The sequence below is a fragment of the Sander vitreus genome, chromosome 1, assembly GCF_031162955.1.
Source record: "Sander vitreus isolate 19-12246 chromosome 1, sanVit1, whole genome shotgun sequence".
In the NCBI taxonomy this organism is placed as follows: Eukaryota; Metazoa; Chordata; class Actinopteri; order Perciformes; family Percidae; genus Sander; species Sander vitreus.
The window spans coordinates 7,229,967-7,246,053 of record NC_135855.1 but is presented as its reverse complement, the minus strand read 5'-3'; the positions used below and the strand labels follow the sequence as shown (position 1 = coordinate 7,246,053).

At 44.5% G+C, this 16,087-nt stretch overlaps 1 protein-coding gene across 3 annotated transcripts in view; it reads left to right on the top strand.

Moving 5' to 3' along the window:
- Window positions 1-16,087, top strand: part of lrrk1 (leucine-rich repeat kinase 1) — a 97,454-nt gene that overhangs the window by 36,415 nt on the left and 44,952 nt on the right. For 2 of the 3 annotated variants that reach the window (XM_078257203.1, XM_078257029.1), the window contains exons 12-19: window positions 143-213; window positions 692-821; window positions 1,821-1,933; window positions 3,869-4,083; window positions 6,583-6,747; window positions 8,001-8,173; window positions 8,592-8,712; window positions 14,345-14,504. In XM_078257203.1, the coding sequence (XP_078113329.1) occupies window positions 143-213; window positions 692-821; window positions 1,821-1,933; window positions 3,869-4,083; window positions 6,583-6,747; window positions 8,001-8,173; window positions 8,592-8,712; window positions 14,345-14,504 (1,148 nt within the window). The remainder of the gene's footprint in view (window positions 1-142; window positions 214-691; window positions 822-1,820; window positions 1,934-3,868; window positions 4,084-6,582; window positions 6,748-8,000; window positions 8,174-8,591; window positions 8,713-14,344; window positions 14,505-16,087) is intronic. The other variant, XM_078257114.1, reaches the window with a different exon arrangement.

Sequence of the window (16,087 nt, the reverse complement as noted above, 5' to 3'; positions counted from 1 at the left end):
GCATATTTGTAGACATTTCTGAATCATGTTAAGCTAAATTCCAATGCAGTACAATATTTGTCAATGAGGGCTTTTAAAATTCCTTTTGAATGCTACTGTCCCTGACATTAGTGGATTACTGTACTTCAAATTCTGTCTTTAGAACAGAGGAGTTGCCCAAGTCCCGGAGGCTGGCCTTCCTCACTACATGGAACAGGAGGGACCCAGACCCAGGTAGATCTGCTTTACATACGTAGAAATAAATTATTCAACTCATTAAAAGCTAATTGCTTCTATGAATGTGGACTTTGGATATGGTGTCAGGACCATAGGCTCAGACATTATAGTCTCTCCATTGGTAAGATCTTGTGATTGCAACAATTATAGAAACAGTCAATCATTTCCTAGTGTTATTTTAGATTGTGTCCTGTCCTTGCAATAGTTCCACAAACTGAGAAAGTGTATACAACATGTTATTTAGGTGAGACCTCTTTAACCTCTATACATTACCTTATTTTCATTGTTGTTTTATGTATGGTAAGTACAAGGTAAGTTGAGCCCAAAAATGACTTCAAATTTGAATCATCTTGTGACCCTTCCAATTCTTCCATAGCCCAGCTCCAGTATTAGTTACATTCTGATAAACTGTATGTAATGCTTTGTGTGTTTGAGCATACATGCGATGACCCTCTGCATGGCTCTGTCTTGGCAGTGTGTCCCATAGAGTTTCCCATGATTCTGCGGGATTCACTGGAAGTGCTTTTCTTGAATGACAACCAGCTGGAGTGTGTTCCCCAGTCAGTGTGTGGTCTGCACAGCCTCACTGAGCTCTACCTCTCCAAGTGAGTCCCTCTGTCTGTCTGCCACCCTTCACCTGCACACTCCTTCTCAGGCCTCCCTCTGCCGCACTGCTGATATTGGTGTAACGTTATAATCCCCAGATTATGTGTGTGTTTTTTCTCTCTCTATCTCTTTTTTTTATTGACAAATGATGTCTGAGAGGTGCAGTGTTGTAGGGGACACTCGTGTCTCTGTCAGTTCTCAAAATAAATTTTTTTTGGGTGCTAGAAAATGTTTTCACACACTGCCAGGATTCCCTTTGGCAGACAGTGGGGGCCATATTCACCAACTTCTGCAGCTACAAACAGAGCTCTTCTCTTAAGATCAGCCAATCCTAGCAGGTAGCCTTATAGATAGATAGATAGATAGATAGATAGATAATCGGATCTTATGATCTTACTAAATTTCCAGAACAGACTATTGTGTGACTATTCCAGAAACATACTACATACTATTGAATTTGGAAGGATGAAGCTAAATCAAATTCAGTATAAAACAATAACCTTGTCAAATGTTTTCAGTACAATCAGTTGTGAGTGTCAGAAGCTAGTCAAATTACACATTGCATTGGCTAATTAATGGGTGTTGTTTTACACTGAAGACACTTTCAAACGATATATTGCCAGAAAAAGTCAAATAATTAAGTCAGAAACAACAAATGGTTTTAGGTTCGGTCCCTGGGAACCGCTGCTTGGTATGATGTCAGTCCTCCTGCTACAGCTGTTCGCAGCTGTTTTATACAATCCACAAATTGCTCTGCTCTCACATACCAGACAGAATGATTGAATTGTTTGGAAAGTTGTGGATCCACAGCATCCTGTGGCTTTGGCAACATATCCACCTGACTGTTTTTAAAATTCCCTTGTGGGCTCAGTGAAGGTCCATGAGGTTTAAATAGTTGAATTTTATATATATATATATATATATATAATAATTAAACATATTAACATGTCCTTAATGTAAATTGTTGACCCATGTTCTCTCACCTTCTTTGGGGACAGTAATCTTGGAATCCGGGAGCTTCCAGCAGAGCTCGGCCAACTCTCCAACCTGTGGCAGCTGGACACTGAAGACCTCAACATTAACAATGTCCCCCAGGAAGTAAGAAAAGAAGGTACTGTCTAACTCCACTGACTCTTCAAAAGGAACCAAAAATGTATAGAAACGTTTTCCTCAAGCTTGCTTGAGGAAACCATTGCTCAACCATGCTTAAAGGACTACTGAAGCCCCATATTAACTTCAGATAAAGTTTAAGTTTTAAGTTGTAAAGAATCAGGTCAGTGGATTTTGACCCCCACCACTTACATTGTAAGCCCATTAGGAAAGGACCTTTTAATGGCCAGTATAAACAGGAGGAATGATTACAGCAAGCAAACCTGGTTTCAATTTCTGTATGGGCACCTGACTATTGGAGAATTTACTAAGAAACTACTGATATATCATTAAATATGTCTCTATACATGTGTATATGATTATATACGTATATATGTGTGTGGTTTTTTATATATATATATATATATATATTACCTACCAGTTTCATTGATTGTACAAGCGTAGAGTTGCAGCAGCCGCACAGCGAACAGTCCGTATGTTATGTTCAATGTAGCCCGCCTGTCAGACTGGCGATCGGATCGCCCATCGGTGATCTCAAGTAACCACAATTGGATGATTTGAAAATAGAAGAGTCACCCAAGCCTAAAGTGCACTAGGGCTCGGTTCAAATATAGGAAGTGAACCAAAAAACGGCTTATTTACTCGTTTTTATTATTTGCAATCTAAATAAATTAAACCTTTCACACAATGTACCCACTCATAGGCCTATATGATTTAACGGATGGTAACTTTAAAATCCATAACTTATTATGATCTCCCTCGTCGTCTGTGTAACAAGGACAACGCGCATAGACTGTAAAAATAATGGACGAAGCTTCCGGGTCTGAAAAGTGAAGCCAATGCTGAAGTGCCTTAAACTTGCATTCTATCTAATTTCCAGCAGGGGGCGACTCCACTGGCTGTTTCTATAGAATTATAGTGAAAAAGACCCTATTTCTCACTTGATTTATTACCTCAGTAAACATTTTCATATGAGTTCATGGTCTCATGCGCTAGTTTCAAGTCTTCTTCAATACAGCATGATGTTCATTTAGTAAAGTATGGTCCCATTTATTTAAAACTAGAGGATAAAGCAGGGGATGCTTTATGGAGTGGATACACGTCAATCATGACAGAGGCTTAGCAATGCTAACCATGGCACTGTGTACATTAAAATAGACCTGAACCTGTTTTTTGGTTTTGTCACTCACTGTGTTTTCACTTCATCAAAGTTAATTTGAACATTTTGGTTGCCAAAAATGTCTTGTTCAGCGTTCTGCTAACCAAGCTAGCTAGCGCTAGCATTAGCTGATGACTTCAGAGAAAGTTTGCAGAGTTTCTGTACGAGTCGCTGTACTGCTGTACATTCAGATGAATGGCTCCAGTACCCGGAGGTCTAGGTTAACCCATTGGTAAATACCCACTGATTGACTCGCTTGATAAGGGTTGAAATCCGCAACGTTCCCTCTTTAGCGTTTAGCTTAGTGCAGCGCCATTGCAATCATAAACAACACTGGCTTGGTTGTGTCATCCTCCCCAGCTCCACCCTCTAGTCAAAAGTCATCACGTTTTGTTTAAAAAAAACCAAAATGGCGATGGGCAAATTGCCAAACTGGTGGCTTCAAAACAGCAGTCCGAAAACTGATGGGTGACGTCACTGCTGCTACGTCCATTATGTTTACAGTCTATGACAACATATTATCTTTCTTTCTTATCAGGGCCTGCCCTCTCTTTGGTGCACTTGACAAAGTGCAGTATGTCAACGTTTACCGAACCAAATGAAAAATGCAACACCCCCGAGTCTACCGAAGCATAGGTGTAAACGTGCCCATAAATGAGTACTTAAATAATATGAACTATGTTTTTTGGTGTGACGCAGCACCTGTCTATAGTTTCTTGGTAATTGGTCATTTCCAACATCCCGAAAAACCAAATGTTGACCTCTTTGATCTTTCAGGACCTGCCTCTGTCCTGGCTTTCCTCCGGGCACACCTCCGAAAGGCAGAGCCTTTTAAACTGCTGAAGATGCTTGTGATTGGTCCACCGAGACAGGGGAAGACAGCCCTTCTAGAGGCTCTACAGACCGGCAGGGTGGCCCCCTTCACCCCAGTAGAATGCAGCATCTCCACCTCCACCTGGGAGCTGGACAAACCCACCGGAGGCAAAAACAGCGTGAGGAAAACACAGACCATACATACGTATTCTATACATTCAATGCACACACACAGTACATGGTCTAGATTTCAGACCATAAGGATGAAAAAGGAACTGTTTTGTATATATCTGCCTAATTTGAATTTGCTTCTTTTTTTTCTGTAGCTTTCACATTTTAGAAATGAAACTGTACTGAGAGCAAAATCACGTCAAAGTGTTTTTTAGCCATGCAAGCAGCGTGGCACTATGGATGGTAATGTTGACCCGTCTGTCGGTCGGTCCACCACTTTAGTCCAGACATTCATGGACCTCAGAGGATGAGTCCTAGTGACTCTCCCTCTAGCGCCGCTTGGAGGTTGATATTTGTGTTTTTTAGTGAAATGTGTTAAGATCTGTCAAGACATTTTGCATACACATTCACCCTTCCCTCAGGATGAATTGTAATCCCTTGACTTTTTATCAAGGGCCATCATAAGGTCATCAAGATAATGTTGCTCACACCTGCCCACTTGTGTCAACACACACTGACTGCAGGACCAAACCTCCCCTGACTGACACAACAAACCAAATTATCAAATCACATTTCCAGTCCAGAATCCATCCCCCGTCAATATTGGTACCAAACAACGGCCTCAAACTAACCAAATTCCGCCAGACGAGCCTCCACTTGTCACAAACCGGGCCACGCAGCCATGACAAAAAAGGGAGATGCACACAACAAAGCCAATTAACAAATGATTTATTAGTTTAAATCATAAAGCAAAAATAAACTTAAAGCTTTAGTGCATAACATTGTGATATTAATGAATGTCCGTTACATTCAAGCCATTGCCAAATGAGTTGCTACCAAACTAATTAAGACTATCAGCTCCACGCAACTCTCTCTGTATTTGTCAGTATGACTATGTTCAGAAGATTGTGGCGTCCGGTGACTTTCCCGCGCAGAAACTCAAGTGAAGATAATTACCTCTTCTGAGGAGTCCATTTTTTTTAATCCTCCGTATCCTTCTTGGCTACTAACAACCGCGTGGAGGAGGGGTGGGGGGCACGTGCGCGATCACGTAATGCTGTATCATTTGGACGTGCCTACAGTTTTGTTGTCATTACTTGCGAATTCCTCATGGCGGCGACAGGAACTACGCACTATAGCTTTAAAACTAACAGTGGGATGTGTAATCAATGAGTTCAGTAAGATGAGTGGGTGCCTAAGTGAAATAATGTTTGTATAGTGTTGCATGGTGCAGCAAAACAAACCAAACAGCAACCAAGACCAGGACAATGATGAGTCGGCGCGGAGAGAGCACAACTGAATCCAAGAGGCCTTTTAAAAGTTCACTAGCCCACAGACCCCGGTGTTGCCAGTGTAACTAATGAGCCCAGAACCTGCCACATTACTGACGACCCTCTGCCACGACCACCTGCAGTACCTGCAAAGAAAGCAGCCACACAAACAAAGTAACTGGCAGACATGGCGGAGAGGGTCGTCACAATCCAATACTTTGGTTTATTATCAAATACCTTCAAACCCTGTCTAATGACATTCCCTCAGGCTCAGCTGTGCTTTGCGTTAAGTGTTAGTAATTAGCATATGTTAGCATGCTAACATGGTGAAAAATGAAACGTACCTGCTAAACAGCAGCATGTTGGCCGATTAGCTATCATGCCCGCAAACTAACATTAGCATTGCACTTTTCCATGGCGGATGTTTGTTGGATAGCTCGATCAGGGACGTATCGTGGCTGTAGACTGTTTTTTAAAAAGCATTTTTCTGAGTTTCTTTTTGGAAAAACAAATCAGTACGTGTGTTGTCAGGCCACATCTAAAGGCAAAAGTGTTTCTGCCTGTTCCTAATGAAAACCCCCCGCCATCACAAAGAGTCACAAGACTATGAATTGTAAACGCAGAGATTAAAATGTCAGGATGTTAGGTTGTGACTAATGACTTATTTACATGCTGAATGTAAAGCATTGCCATATGAATTGATGGGAGAGCAGTTTGAAATCCCTGCTGTCACAGTTTAACAAGTGCTCGGTCTCCTGCTAATTCCATAGAGAGCTGCTGATCCTCCAACTAAAAGCTCAGTAAAACCTTCCGGTTGGGTAAAAAGCGATAAAAATATATGACAAGTTAATTGTCAGGTGTTCAAATGGCCCTCCCTGGTGAAGGAAGGAGAGCAGAAAACAGAATAAATAAGCGAAAAGAAAAAAAGTAAGAGAGCGCAACACCATCTTGGATAAATTCAACAGAAACACCTCTTTCCAGAAACAGTGTCCATGTTTCTCTGGATAATCCACAAAACACATTGTCAGCAGTTTCAAAGGGATTTGTTTTTCGTCAGAGAGTAGTTCCAATAAAAACCGTTCACAGTGAGGTCTGTGGTCCATTGGAGTCATTCAACTTCTTACAAAATCAGGGAGTGGATCTTTAATAATGATGATTTTTTAAAATTCCTTACTCATGTATTTTTTTTCCAGCCCCTTCTTTAGAGTAGACTTAACACTCGTCTTGTCCACACAGAAGGACTCAGTGGCGTTCAACGTGTGGGACATAGGTGGTCAAGCGAGCATGTCCACAGTGAACCAGTGTTTCTTCACTGATAAGGCCCTGTATGTGGTGATCTGGAACCTGGCTCTGGGAGAGGAGGCTGTAGCCAACCTGCAGACATGGCTGCTCAACATAGAGGTGAAATGTAGCTCTCTTGCTCTCGCTCACACTCACACACACACAGAACCTGCTTGCAGCTGTGAGTGGGTCAGAAAGTGCAGGGTGTGACTGAGGCTTTGTGTTCCCAGGGGGAGGGAGGAGTGATCTGATTTAAAGGGAAACAATTTGGTTGTCAGATCACATCAACCAACCACAGTCTGATTGATGTCATTTAATGAAAGCATGATGACGTAGAAGATGTTGAAACGGCTCGCAATATTTCACTCAAATGGTTCGTTAGAGCCTAATTACCATCTCTAACATTTAATAATGCCTCTCCTTTGCTTCCTACTGATTTATGTGGTTAGTTTACAGCATTATTAACGCCTGGATTTGTTTAATAGGCTGAAATGTCTCTCTGTTGTAACTTTGTCTTATTAGGGCCCGTGCAACGACCACGTCGGTCTCTGAAGGCCCTATTGAAATTACTACATAGGATTATTAGGAATTATATATATGTATATATGCATGAAAGGGCCAGGGCCCCAACGGTCCACATATACGTGTGTGTGTGTGTGTGTGTGTGTCTGTATATATATTAAAGATGGTCCGATACCATTTTTTGCTTAACAATTCCGATACCTGAACTTCTGTATCGGCCGATACCGAGTACCGATCCGATACCAGTGTGTCATATATTTCATTATGTTTTAACAACTGTATACTACTATCCCTGTATGGATGTGATATGATTTCTTGTTGTCGGTCTGGCTCAGGTTAAACTCTTTGTGAAACATGAACAAACACAAACAATGAACGCCACAGAACTTCTTCTTTTATTGTCCAGTTTAACAGTCCGTTATAACGGAAAAATAACATAAATAAACTACTTAACGTAGATTTTCTTTAGGGCTTTATTACGTGGTATCAGATCGGTGCATTAACTCCAGTACTTCCCGATACCGATCCCAGCGTTTTAGGCAGTATCGGAGCATCTCTAATATATAAATATGTATATATATATATAATGTATGTGTATATGTATGTATACTATACATTAGTGTTCATGTGCCTGAAGTTCCATACCTAGGGCATAAAATGACAACTAAACCAAACTCCATCTGCTGAGGAAGAACATGAGATGAGGTTGAACGCCCTGGAAAAAGCTAGAGGTTGGACATTGAGTTAAGATGTTCCTGTGTGTGTCAGACAACTGTTTCCAAGGTAAAAGAATGGACTTTCACACTCATCTTGTGCAATAAACGTGTGTTCCTTTGTGTTGTGGCCTGTAGGCGCGAGCATCCAACTCTGCCGTGGTGGTCGTGGGAACACATTTGGATCTCATCGACACCAAGTTCCGCACTGAGAGACTGGCCACGCTGAGAGCTTATATTCTGGCTTTGTGCAGATCCCCTTCAGGGGCTCGAGCCAGCGGCTTCCCTGACATCACCTGGAAACACCTGCAGTAAGCACACATTTTACCTTTCATTGTTTGTTTATTGCTATTGGTAAGAAACAGCTGCTCTCTTTTTTTTTTTATGCATCTTTTTATTTGCAAAAAAGAACAGCAATTGTTTACAAACATTTGACAACAAACATTTAGTTTTTTGCTACCCCCACCCCCCACATACTGCCTATGCAAATAATAGAAACAACTGTAAGATTCAGTCACTAGTATCAGCCTTACAGACGTCTGTTAAGCCACCTACACATGATAGGCGGCAAAAGCGCTTTGCACTGGCCATTCCATTGATTTCCTATAGGGAGGGCGGTGGCGCCCAACTATGGCGTTGCGCACCGCTCGGATTTGTTTGATCTGTGATTTGTGTGTGTGTGTGTGTGTGTGTGTGTGTGTGTGTGTGTGTGTGTGTTTTGGTACTCAGTGAAGTGTCCTGTAAGACTCTGGAGGGCTTGGATGGGCTGAAGAAGCTGATCTACCAGGTGGCTCTCTCCATGAAAGAAAGCAGCAGCTCAGCCTGTGGCGGTAAACTGCTGGGCAGACTGGTGAGTGAGGCAGTGTGACTGGTGATGCTCGACTCAGCTCTTCACAGCTTGCACGAACAGAGAGAAACTTACTAAGAACGTGAATGTATTTATAAAAAAAGGAGACAGAGGGGAGCTTCTACAGTTGGTAAATGCGGGACGAGATACGTACAATTCAATAGGTGGTGAACCCCAGAAGGGGAAAGGACCGAGACATGTCTTGGAGGGTAATAGCAGATGTATAATTCTTGTTTGTTTTTGTATTTGTGCGTATCATGGCTTTGCTGGAGGTGACATTGTTTTCTGTTTTCTGTTTCATTCTGTTCATGTGATACTGTGATATAATTTAGAGGTTAAGAGAGAAATTTTGATATGGGCTGGGAGGGATTGTAATTGCAATAAAAAAAAATTAATAAAAACATTAAAACAAAGAAGAAAAAACAAAGAACATACATGTATCATCATAAGTTTTCAGGAACAGGCAATAGAGCTGAAAGATGGATTCTTGAAATTGTCTTATATGTTTTCAAATAAGACATATCATACTCATTTTCAGATTCTTACTTTTAATTTGGGTTTCTACTAACATGTTTTAATGTTAAAAAAAAAAAAAAAAAACTTTATTCGCTCTGGTATAACGCCTGTCTCTTGCGAGGCCCCCGAAAAAGCCCATTATAATTTTCATAGAGCATGTAGGTATTAAATAACAGTTCTTGAAAATAACAAAAAAAAACAATCAGACAATACATTTCATATCTTCCCTCTAATAATGAACGTGACCATTCTCTAGGCAGCCGGGGCACCATGGCCATGGTCTCTTGCTAGGGAATTTGCAGTTCTAACTGAAGGTACTTCTTCCCAGTGAGCCAGGGACTCTTGGGGCAGAGTTTGCTGCATGTTGCCGCTTGGCCAAACAAAATCCGTTCAAACATCATAGTCGCACAACAGTAAATACAACACAATGACCTTCATGTATCAAACATTACACCAACACCAAGCATTGGCTTGTTGTTGTGGCTGTGAGATGTGGTTGAAAGGCAAACCCAACCGTAACTGTATTTTCTATGGTTAGTTCCTGGAAATATTTGGTCAAAAGGAGTTAAAACTATCAAGCACATACTGTACATCCTTCTTGTAATTTTCTGAAGCACAGACAGATTTTTACCCTTTTAATTAAATTAAAGCTTAACTCTCGCCAAAATGCAACCTAGGGTCTTTTTGTGAATGTACCCGAGTCGAAAACTTTTGTTTAAAAGCATATTTAGGACGGAAGCGTCACTTTTAAGATTTACCGTATTCTCGTTTTTCGGTCAAATGGCCTTTTGAATGAGAGTCCTAGGGGCACTTTTATGCTAGCCTCAAAATAGCTATTTTTAAAACACTAAGAGGCTCGACACAACATGAAACTTTGCTCGAAGTATGACCAGGGGCTCTACACATGAACTCGAGCATTGAGAACATTGTTTGTGTACACTGAGTTTACTAAAAAGAGAGGTTTTGAAAAACTCACTTTAGCTGTTGTTCTTCCAGTCGCCATCTATTGAGCCATTCAAAAATAGTCGAGGGAGGAGAGTAAAGATGGAAAGCTCCAAAAGCTTAGTTCCATATAAATGCACGGATAATTTGTTGTTTTGTCGTTAGTGAAAAAGAATATTGACCTTGTAGTTGAAAAAGGAGCCTCATATAGGAATGACATTTCCTCCTATGGAGTCCGTTCATTCGCATTCTGAGATCGCCTATTTTTCATCCATCCATCTTCATCCGCTTATCCGGGGTCGGGTCGCGGGGGTAGCAGCTCCAGCAGGGGACCCCAAACTTCCCTTTCCCGGGCCACATTAACCAGCTCCGACTGGGGGATCCCGAGGCGTTCCCAGGCCAGGTTAGAGATATAATCCCTCCACCTAGTCCTGGGTCTCCCCCGAGGCCTCCTCCCAGCTGGACGTGCCTGGAACACCTCCCTAGGGAGGCGCCCAGGGGGCATCCTTACCAGATGCCCGAACCACCTCAACTGGCTCCTTTCGACGCAAAGGAGCAGCGGCTCTACTCCGAGCTCCTCACGGATAACTGAGCTTCTCACCCTATCTCTAAGGGAGACGCCAGCTACCCTCCTGAGGAAACCCATTTCGGCCGCTTGTACCCTGGATCTTGTTCTTTCGGTCATGACCCAGCCTTCATGACCATAGGTGAGGGTAGGAACAAAAACTGACCGGTAGATCGAGAGCTTTGCCTTCTGGCTCAGCTCTCTTTTCGTCACAACGGTGCGATAAATTGAATGTAATACCGCACCTGCTGTGCCGATTCTCCGACCAATCTCCCGCTCCATTGTCCCCTCACTCGCGAACAAGACCCCAAGGTACTTGAACTCCTTCACTTGGGGTAAGGACTCATTCCCTACCTGGAGAAGGCACTCCATCGGTTTCCTGCTGAGAACCATGGCCTCCGATTTAGAGGTGCTGATCCTCATCCCAGCCGCTTCACACTCGGCTGCGAACCGATCCAGTGAGTGCTGAAGGTCACAGGCCGATGATGCCATCAGGACCACATCATCTGCAAAAGCAGCGATGAGATCCCCAGCCCACCGAACTGCAACCCCTCTCCACCCCGACTACGCCTCGATATCCTGTCCATAAATACTACAAACAGGATTGGTGACAAGCGCAGCCCTGGCGGAGGCCAACTCTCACCTGAAACGAGTCCGACTTACTGCCGAGAACCCGGACACAGCTCTCGCTTTGGTCGTACAGAGATTGGATGGCCCTGAGAAGGGACCCCCTCACCCCGTACTCCCGCAGCACCTCCCACAGTATCTCCCGGGGCACCCGGTCATACGCCTTCTCCAGATCCACAAAACACATGTAGACTGGTTGGGCATACTCCCAGGCTCCCTCCAGGATCCTTGCAAGAGTAAAGATCTGGTCCGTTGTTCCACGACCAGGACGGAATCCGCATTGTTCCTCTTCAACCTGAGATTCGACTATCGACCGAACCCTCCTTTCCAGCACCTTCGAATAGACTTTACCGGGAGGCTGAGAAGTGTGATACCCCTGTAATTGGCACACACCCTCTGGTCCCCCCTTTTTAAAAAGGGGAACCACCACCCCGGTCTGCCACTCCTTAGGCACCGTCCCAGACTTCCACGCAATGTTGAAGAGGCGTGTCAACCAAGACAACCCCTCCACACCCAGAGCTTTAAGCATTTCTGGACGGATCTCATCAATTCCTGGGGCTTTGCCACTGTGGAGTTGTTTAACTACCTCAGCAACCTCCACCAGGGAAATTGATGCCAATCCCCCCCTCATCCTCCAGCTCTGCCTCTACCATAGAGGGCGTATTAGTCGGATTTAGGAGTTCCTCAAAGTGCTCCTTCCACCGCCTCTATTACCTCCTCAGTTGAGGTCAACAGCGTCCCCATCCTTACTGTACACAGCTTGGATGGTTCTCCGCTCCCCCTCCTTAGGTGGCGAACGGTTTTCCAGAAGCACCTTGGTGCCGACCGAAAGTCCTTCTCCATGTCTTCTCCGAACTTCTCCCACACACGCTGCTTTGCCTCTTTCACGGCAGAGGCTGCAGCCCTTCGGGCCCTTCGGGTACCTTGCAACTGCCTCCGGAGTCATCTGGGATAACATATCCCGGAAAGACTCCTTCTTCAGTCGGACGGCTTCCCTGACCACCGGTGTCCACCACGGTGTTCGTGGGTTACCGCCCCTTGAGGCACCTAAGACCCTAAGACCACAGCTCCTCACCGCAGCTTCAGCAATGGAAACTTTGAACATTGTCCACTCGGGTTCAATGCCCCCCAGCCTCCACAGGGATGCACGAAAAGCTCCGCCGGAGGTGTGAGTTGAAAGTCTGTCGGACAGGGGCCTCCTCCAGACGTTCCCAATTTACCCGCACTACCCGTTTGGGCTTACCAGGTCTGTCCAGAGTCTTCCCCCACCCCCTGACCCAACTCACCACCAGATGGTGATCGGTTGACAGCTCCGCCCCTCTCTTCACCCGAGTGTCCAAAACATATGGCCTCAGATCAGATGAAACGATTATAAAATCGATCATTGACCTTTGGCCTAGGGTGCTCTGGTACCAAGTACACTTATGAGCATCCCTATGTTCGAACATGGTGTTCAAGTTATAGACAATCCATGACTAGCACAGAAGTCCAACAACAAACAACCACTCTGGTTTAGATCAGGGAGGCCGTTCCTCCCAATCACGCCTCTCCATGTGTCTCCATCATTACCCACGTGCGCGTTGAAGTCCCCCAGCAGAACTATGGAGTCCCCAACTGGAGCCCCATGCAGGACTCCACTCAAGGTCTCCAAGAAGGCCAAATACTCTGAACTCTTGTTTGGTGCATATGCACAAACAACAGTCAGAGTTTTTCCCCCACAACCCGCAGGCGTAGGGGAGGCGACCCTCTCGTCCACCGGGTTAAACTCCAACGTAGCGGCGCTCAGCCGGGGGCTTGTGAGTATCCCCACACCCGCCCGGCGCCTCACACCCTGGGCAACTCCGGAGAAGAAAAGAGTCCAACCCCTATCCAGGAGTATGGTTCCAGAACCAAGACTGTGCGTAGAGGTAAGCCCCACCAGATCTAACCGGTAGCGCTCCACCTCCCGCACAAGTTCCGGCTCCTTCCCCCACAGAGAGGTGACATTCCACGTCCCCCAGAGCCAGCCTCTGCTGCCCGGGTCTGGTCCGTCGAGGCCCCTGACCTTCACTGCCACCCATGTGGCAGCGCACCCGACCCCAGCGGTTCCTCCCACAGGTGGTGGGCCCATGGGATGGAGGGATGTCCGCCACGTAGCTTTTTCGGGCTGTGCCCGACCGGGCTCCGTGGCAAACCCGGCCACCAGACGCTCGCTGACGAGCCCTCCATCTGGGCCTGGCTCCAGACGGGGCCCCGGGCTTCCTCCGGGCAGGGTCACTTCATCCCTTCCTCGATTTTTTCATAGGATTTTTGAACCATTCTTTGTCTGGCCCCTCACCTGAGACCACTTTGCCTTGGGAGACCCTACCAGGAGCACAAAGCTCCAGACAACACAGCCCTCAGGTTCATAGGGACACACAAACCTCTCCACCACGATAAGGTGATGGTTCCCAGAGATCGCCTATTTTTGACTGGGAAAATGGCGGATAGAGTAAACAACTGCTAACGTGAGTTGCTCAAAACCTTTCTTTTTAGTGAACTCCGTGTACACAAACAATGTTCTCAATGCTCGAGTTCATAGTGTTATAAAAATAGCTATTTTGAGGCTAGCATAAAAGAGCCCCTAGGACTACCATTCAAAAGGCCATTTGACCGAAAAACGAAGATACGGTAAATCTTAAAAGTGGTGCTTCCGTCCTAAATATGCTTTTAAACGAAAGTTTGACTCGGGTACATTCACAAAAAGACCCTAGGTTGCATTTTGGCGAGAGTTACGCTTTAAATTAAATGTTATTTATAGTGTCAAATCACAACAGGAGTCATCTCAGGACACGTAACTGATAGAGTTACACTATAATTTACAAAGACCCAACAATTTCCCACAAGCAAGCATTTGGTGCGACAGTGGTGAGGAAAAACTTGGCCCAGGCTCTTGGTGGGCGGCCATCTGCCGCTGCAGGTTGGGACACAGAGACACTGATACAGATACATTGTCTCCTCCACCAGATCCCCAGGAGCTACTTGACACTTCAGGAAGCAGTGATAGCAGAGAAGCAGAGGCGAGATGCTGAGGGAGAGGTCCAATACCTAACTAATGATCAGCTGGAAGCCATCATCCAACAGAACCCAGAAAGTGACATCAGAGACTATGAGGACCTGCAGACTGGTACTGTGATTTGTTCAGCAAACACCTGGATGTGAAAATTGTTTGTTTTACTTGTTTTTTGTTTGTAACCTTATGTGTTTTCCCTGTTAAAAAAAAGGTGTATTTCCAGTATTTATTTGAGAAAGCTTCCCATTTACTTTGGTGAGTCCCCACTTGTAGACCTGTGTTTGTCACGGATTGGCCTTGAGAGGGATTACACCCCCAGTGGGACAGGGGCCTTATAGTGCGTTCCATTTGTACTCGGAGGTCAGAATTTCCGAGGTCAAAGTTGGAAACACCCCCTGAACTCGGATTTCTGAGTTGGGAAATTGGACAACCTCGCAGTACCCCAAGCTCAAAATCCAACATGGCCGCCCGTGCATCAACAGTAGTAAAAGCTGTAGTAACATACAGTTTACTGCTTATGGTGTACCACGCCCCCAGAATTGATGTCCTAACCACTGAATCTATATTTGGTTATTGTTTACTTGCTTATGATGAGGTCAGTGTTGATAATGGAAGTATATACATGTAAAGATAGAAATAATGAAGCTTTACTGTACCACTTCACCCGGGAACTGTTTTAACTGATACATGACACTATATAATAAAATTATAACATAAAATGATAATATAATGAAATTATATAATTACATATAATTGTGAGTAAGTATTTAATTGGGTTCTCAGGGTTACTAGGATCTAGATTATGTCTGTTATTGCATGTGGGTCCAATGGGATAGGACATTTTGACAACCAGGGTGGGAGTTTGCAATGGCCCAATATCCAGTTTTGTGCCCAATGTATCTATCAACACATCTGCCGATTTTGGTGCTTTTATCACAAAATGAACAATTGTTTCAGTTTATTGAGCTTATACCGCCCCACTATTAGGGCTGAACGATTAATTGCATTTGCGATAATATTGCAATATGTTAAGACGCAATTTCCTAATCGCAAAGGCTGCGATTTGGTCACGTGTCTAGCAAGAGCAAACCAGTCTGCACCCGCAGAGAAAGCATCAACTTAGCACGCTAACGCTACGCCGTACCTTGAGCAGATTTCTGTCATTCAAACAACTCTGAGTTGTAGTTTAAAACTTTTACAGCCATTTTAATAAAATGAAGGGCTCGAGTCCATAGATGCAGTTAATGGATACAGGCACGCAGAACTGAAGGCTCGGTTAGCAACGATTAGCTCTGATTAGCGGTTAGCTCCAGTTAGCTAGCTCCGTTTATAAAGATATGGAGTGGAGGAGACTGCCACGGGGAGGGGTAACAACCAGACTCTGATAAATGACGTTCGGGGAGCTTTCACAGCAGTGTGGCTGCGTTGTTTCAACGGTTTTATTAGTACAGTTAATCCCACGGCAAGACCAGCAGCAGCATGCTACTGCTAGCGTAACGATAGCCTCTCTGAGTGTGAGTGCAATGTTGACGCTGTCATGCACGCGGCACGCAACTTCATGAGGGGCAGGGGCTGGAGGCAGCTCCTCTGTGTGCGCTGTAAAAAAAAATACATCGTTGTATGTACTGTATATACTATATTTTTACTTATTTAATTGTCTAGTAATTGACTGTGTTTAAAAAGTGCAATCCACATGT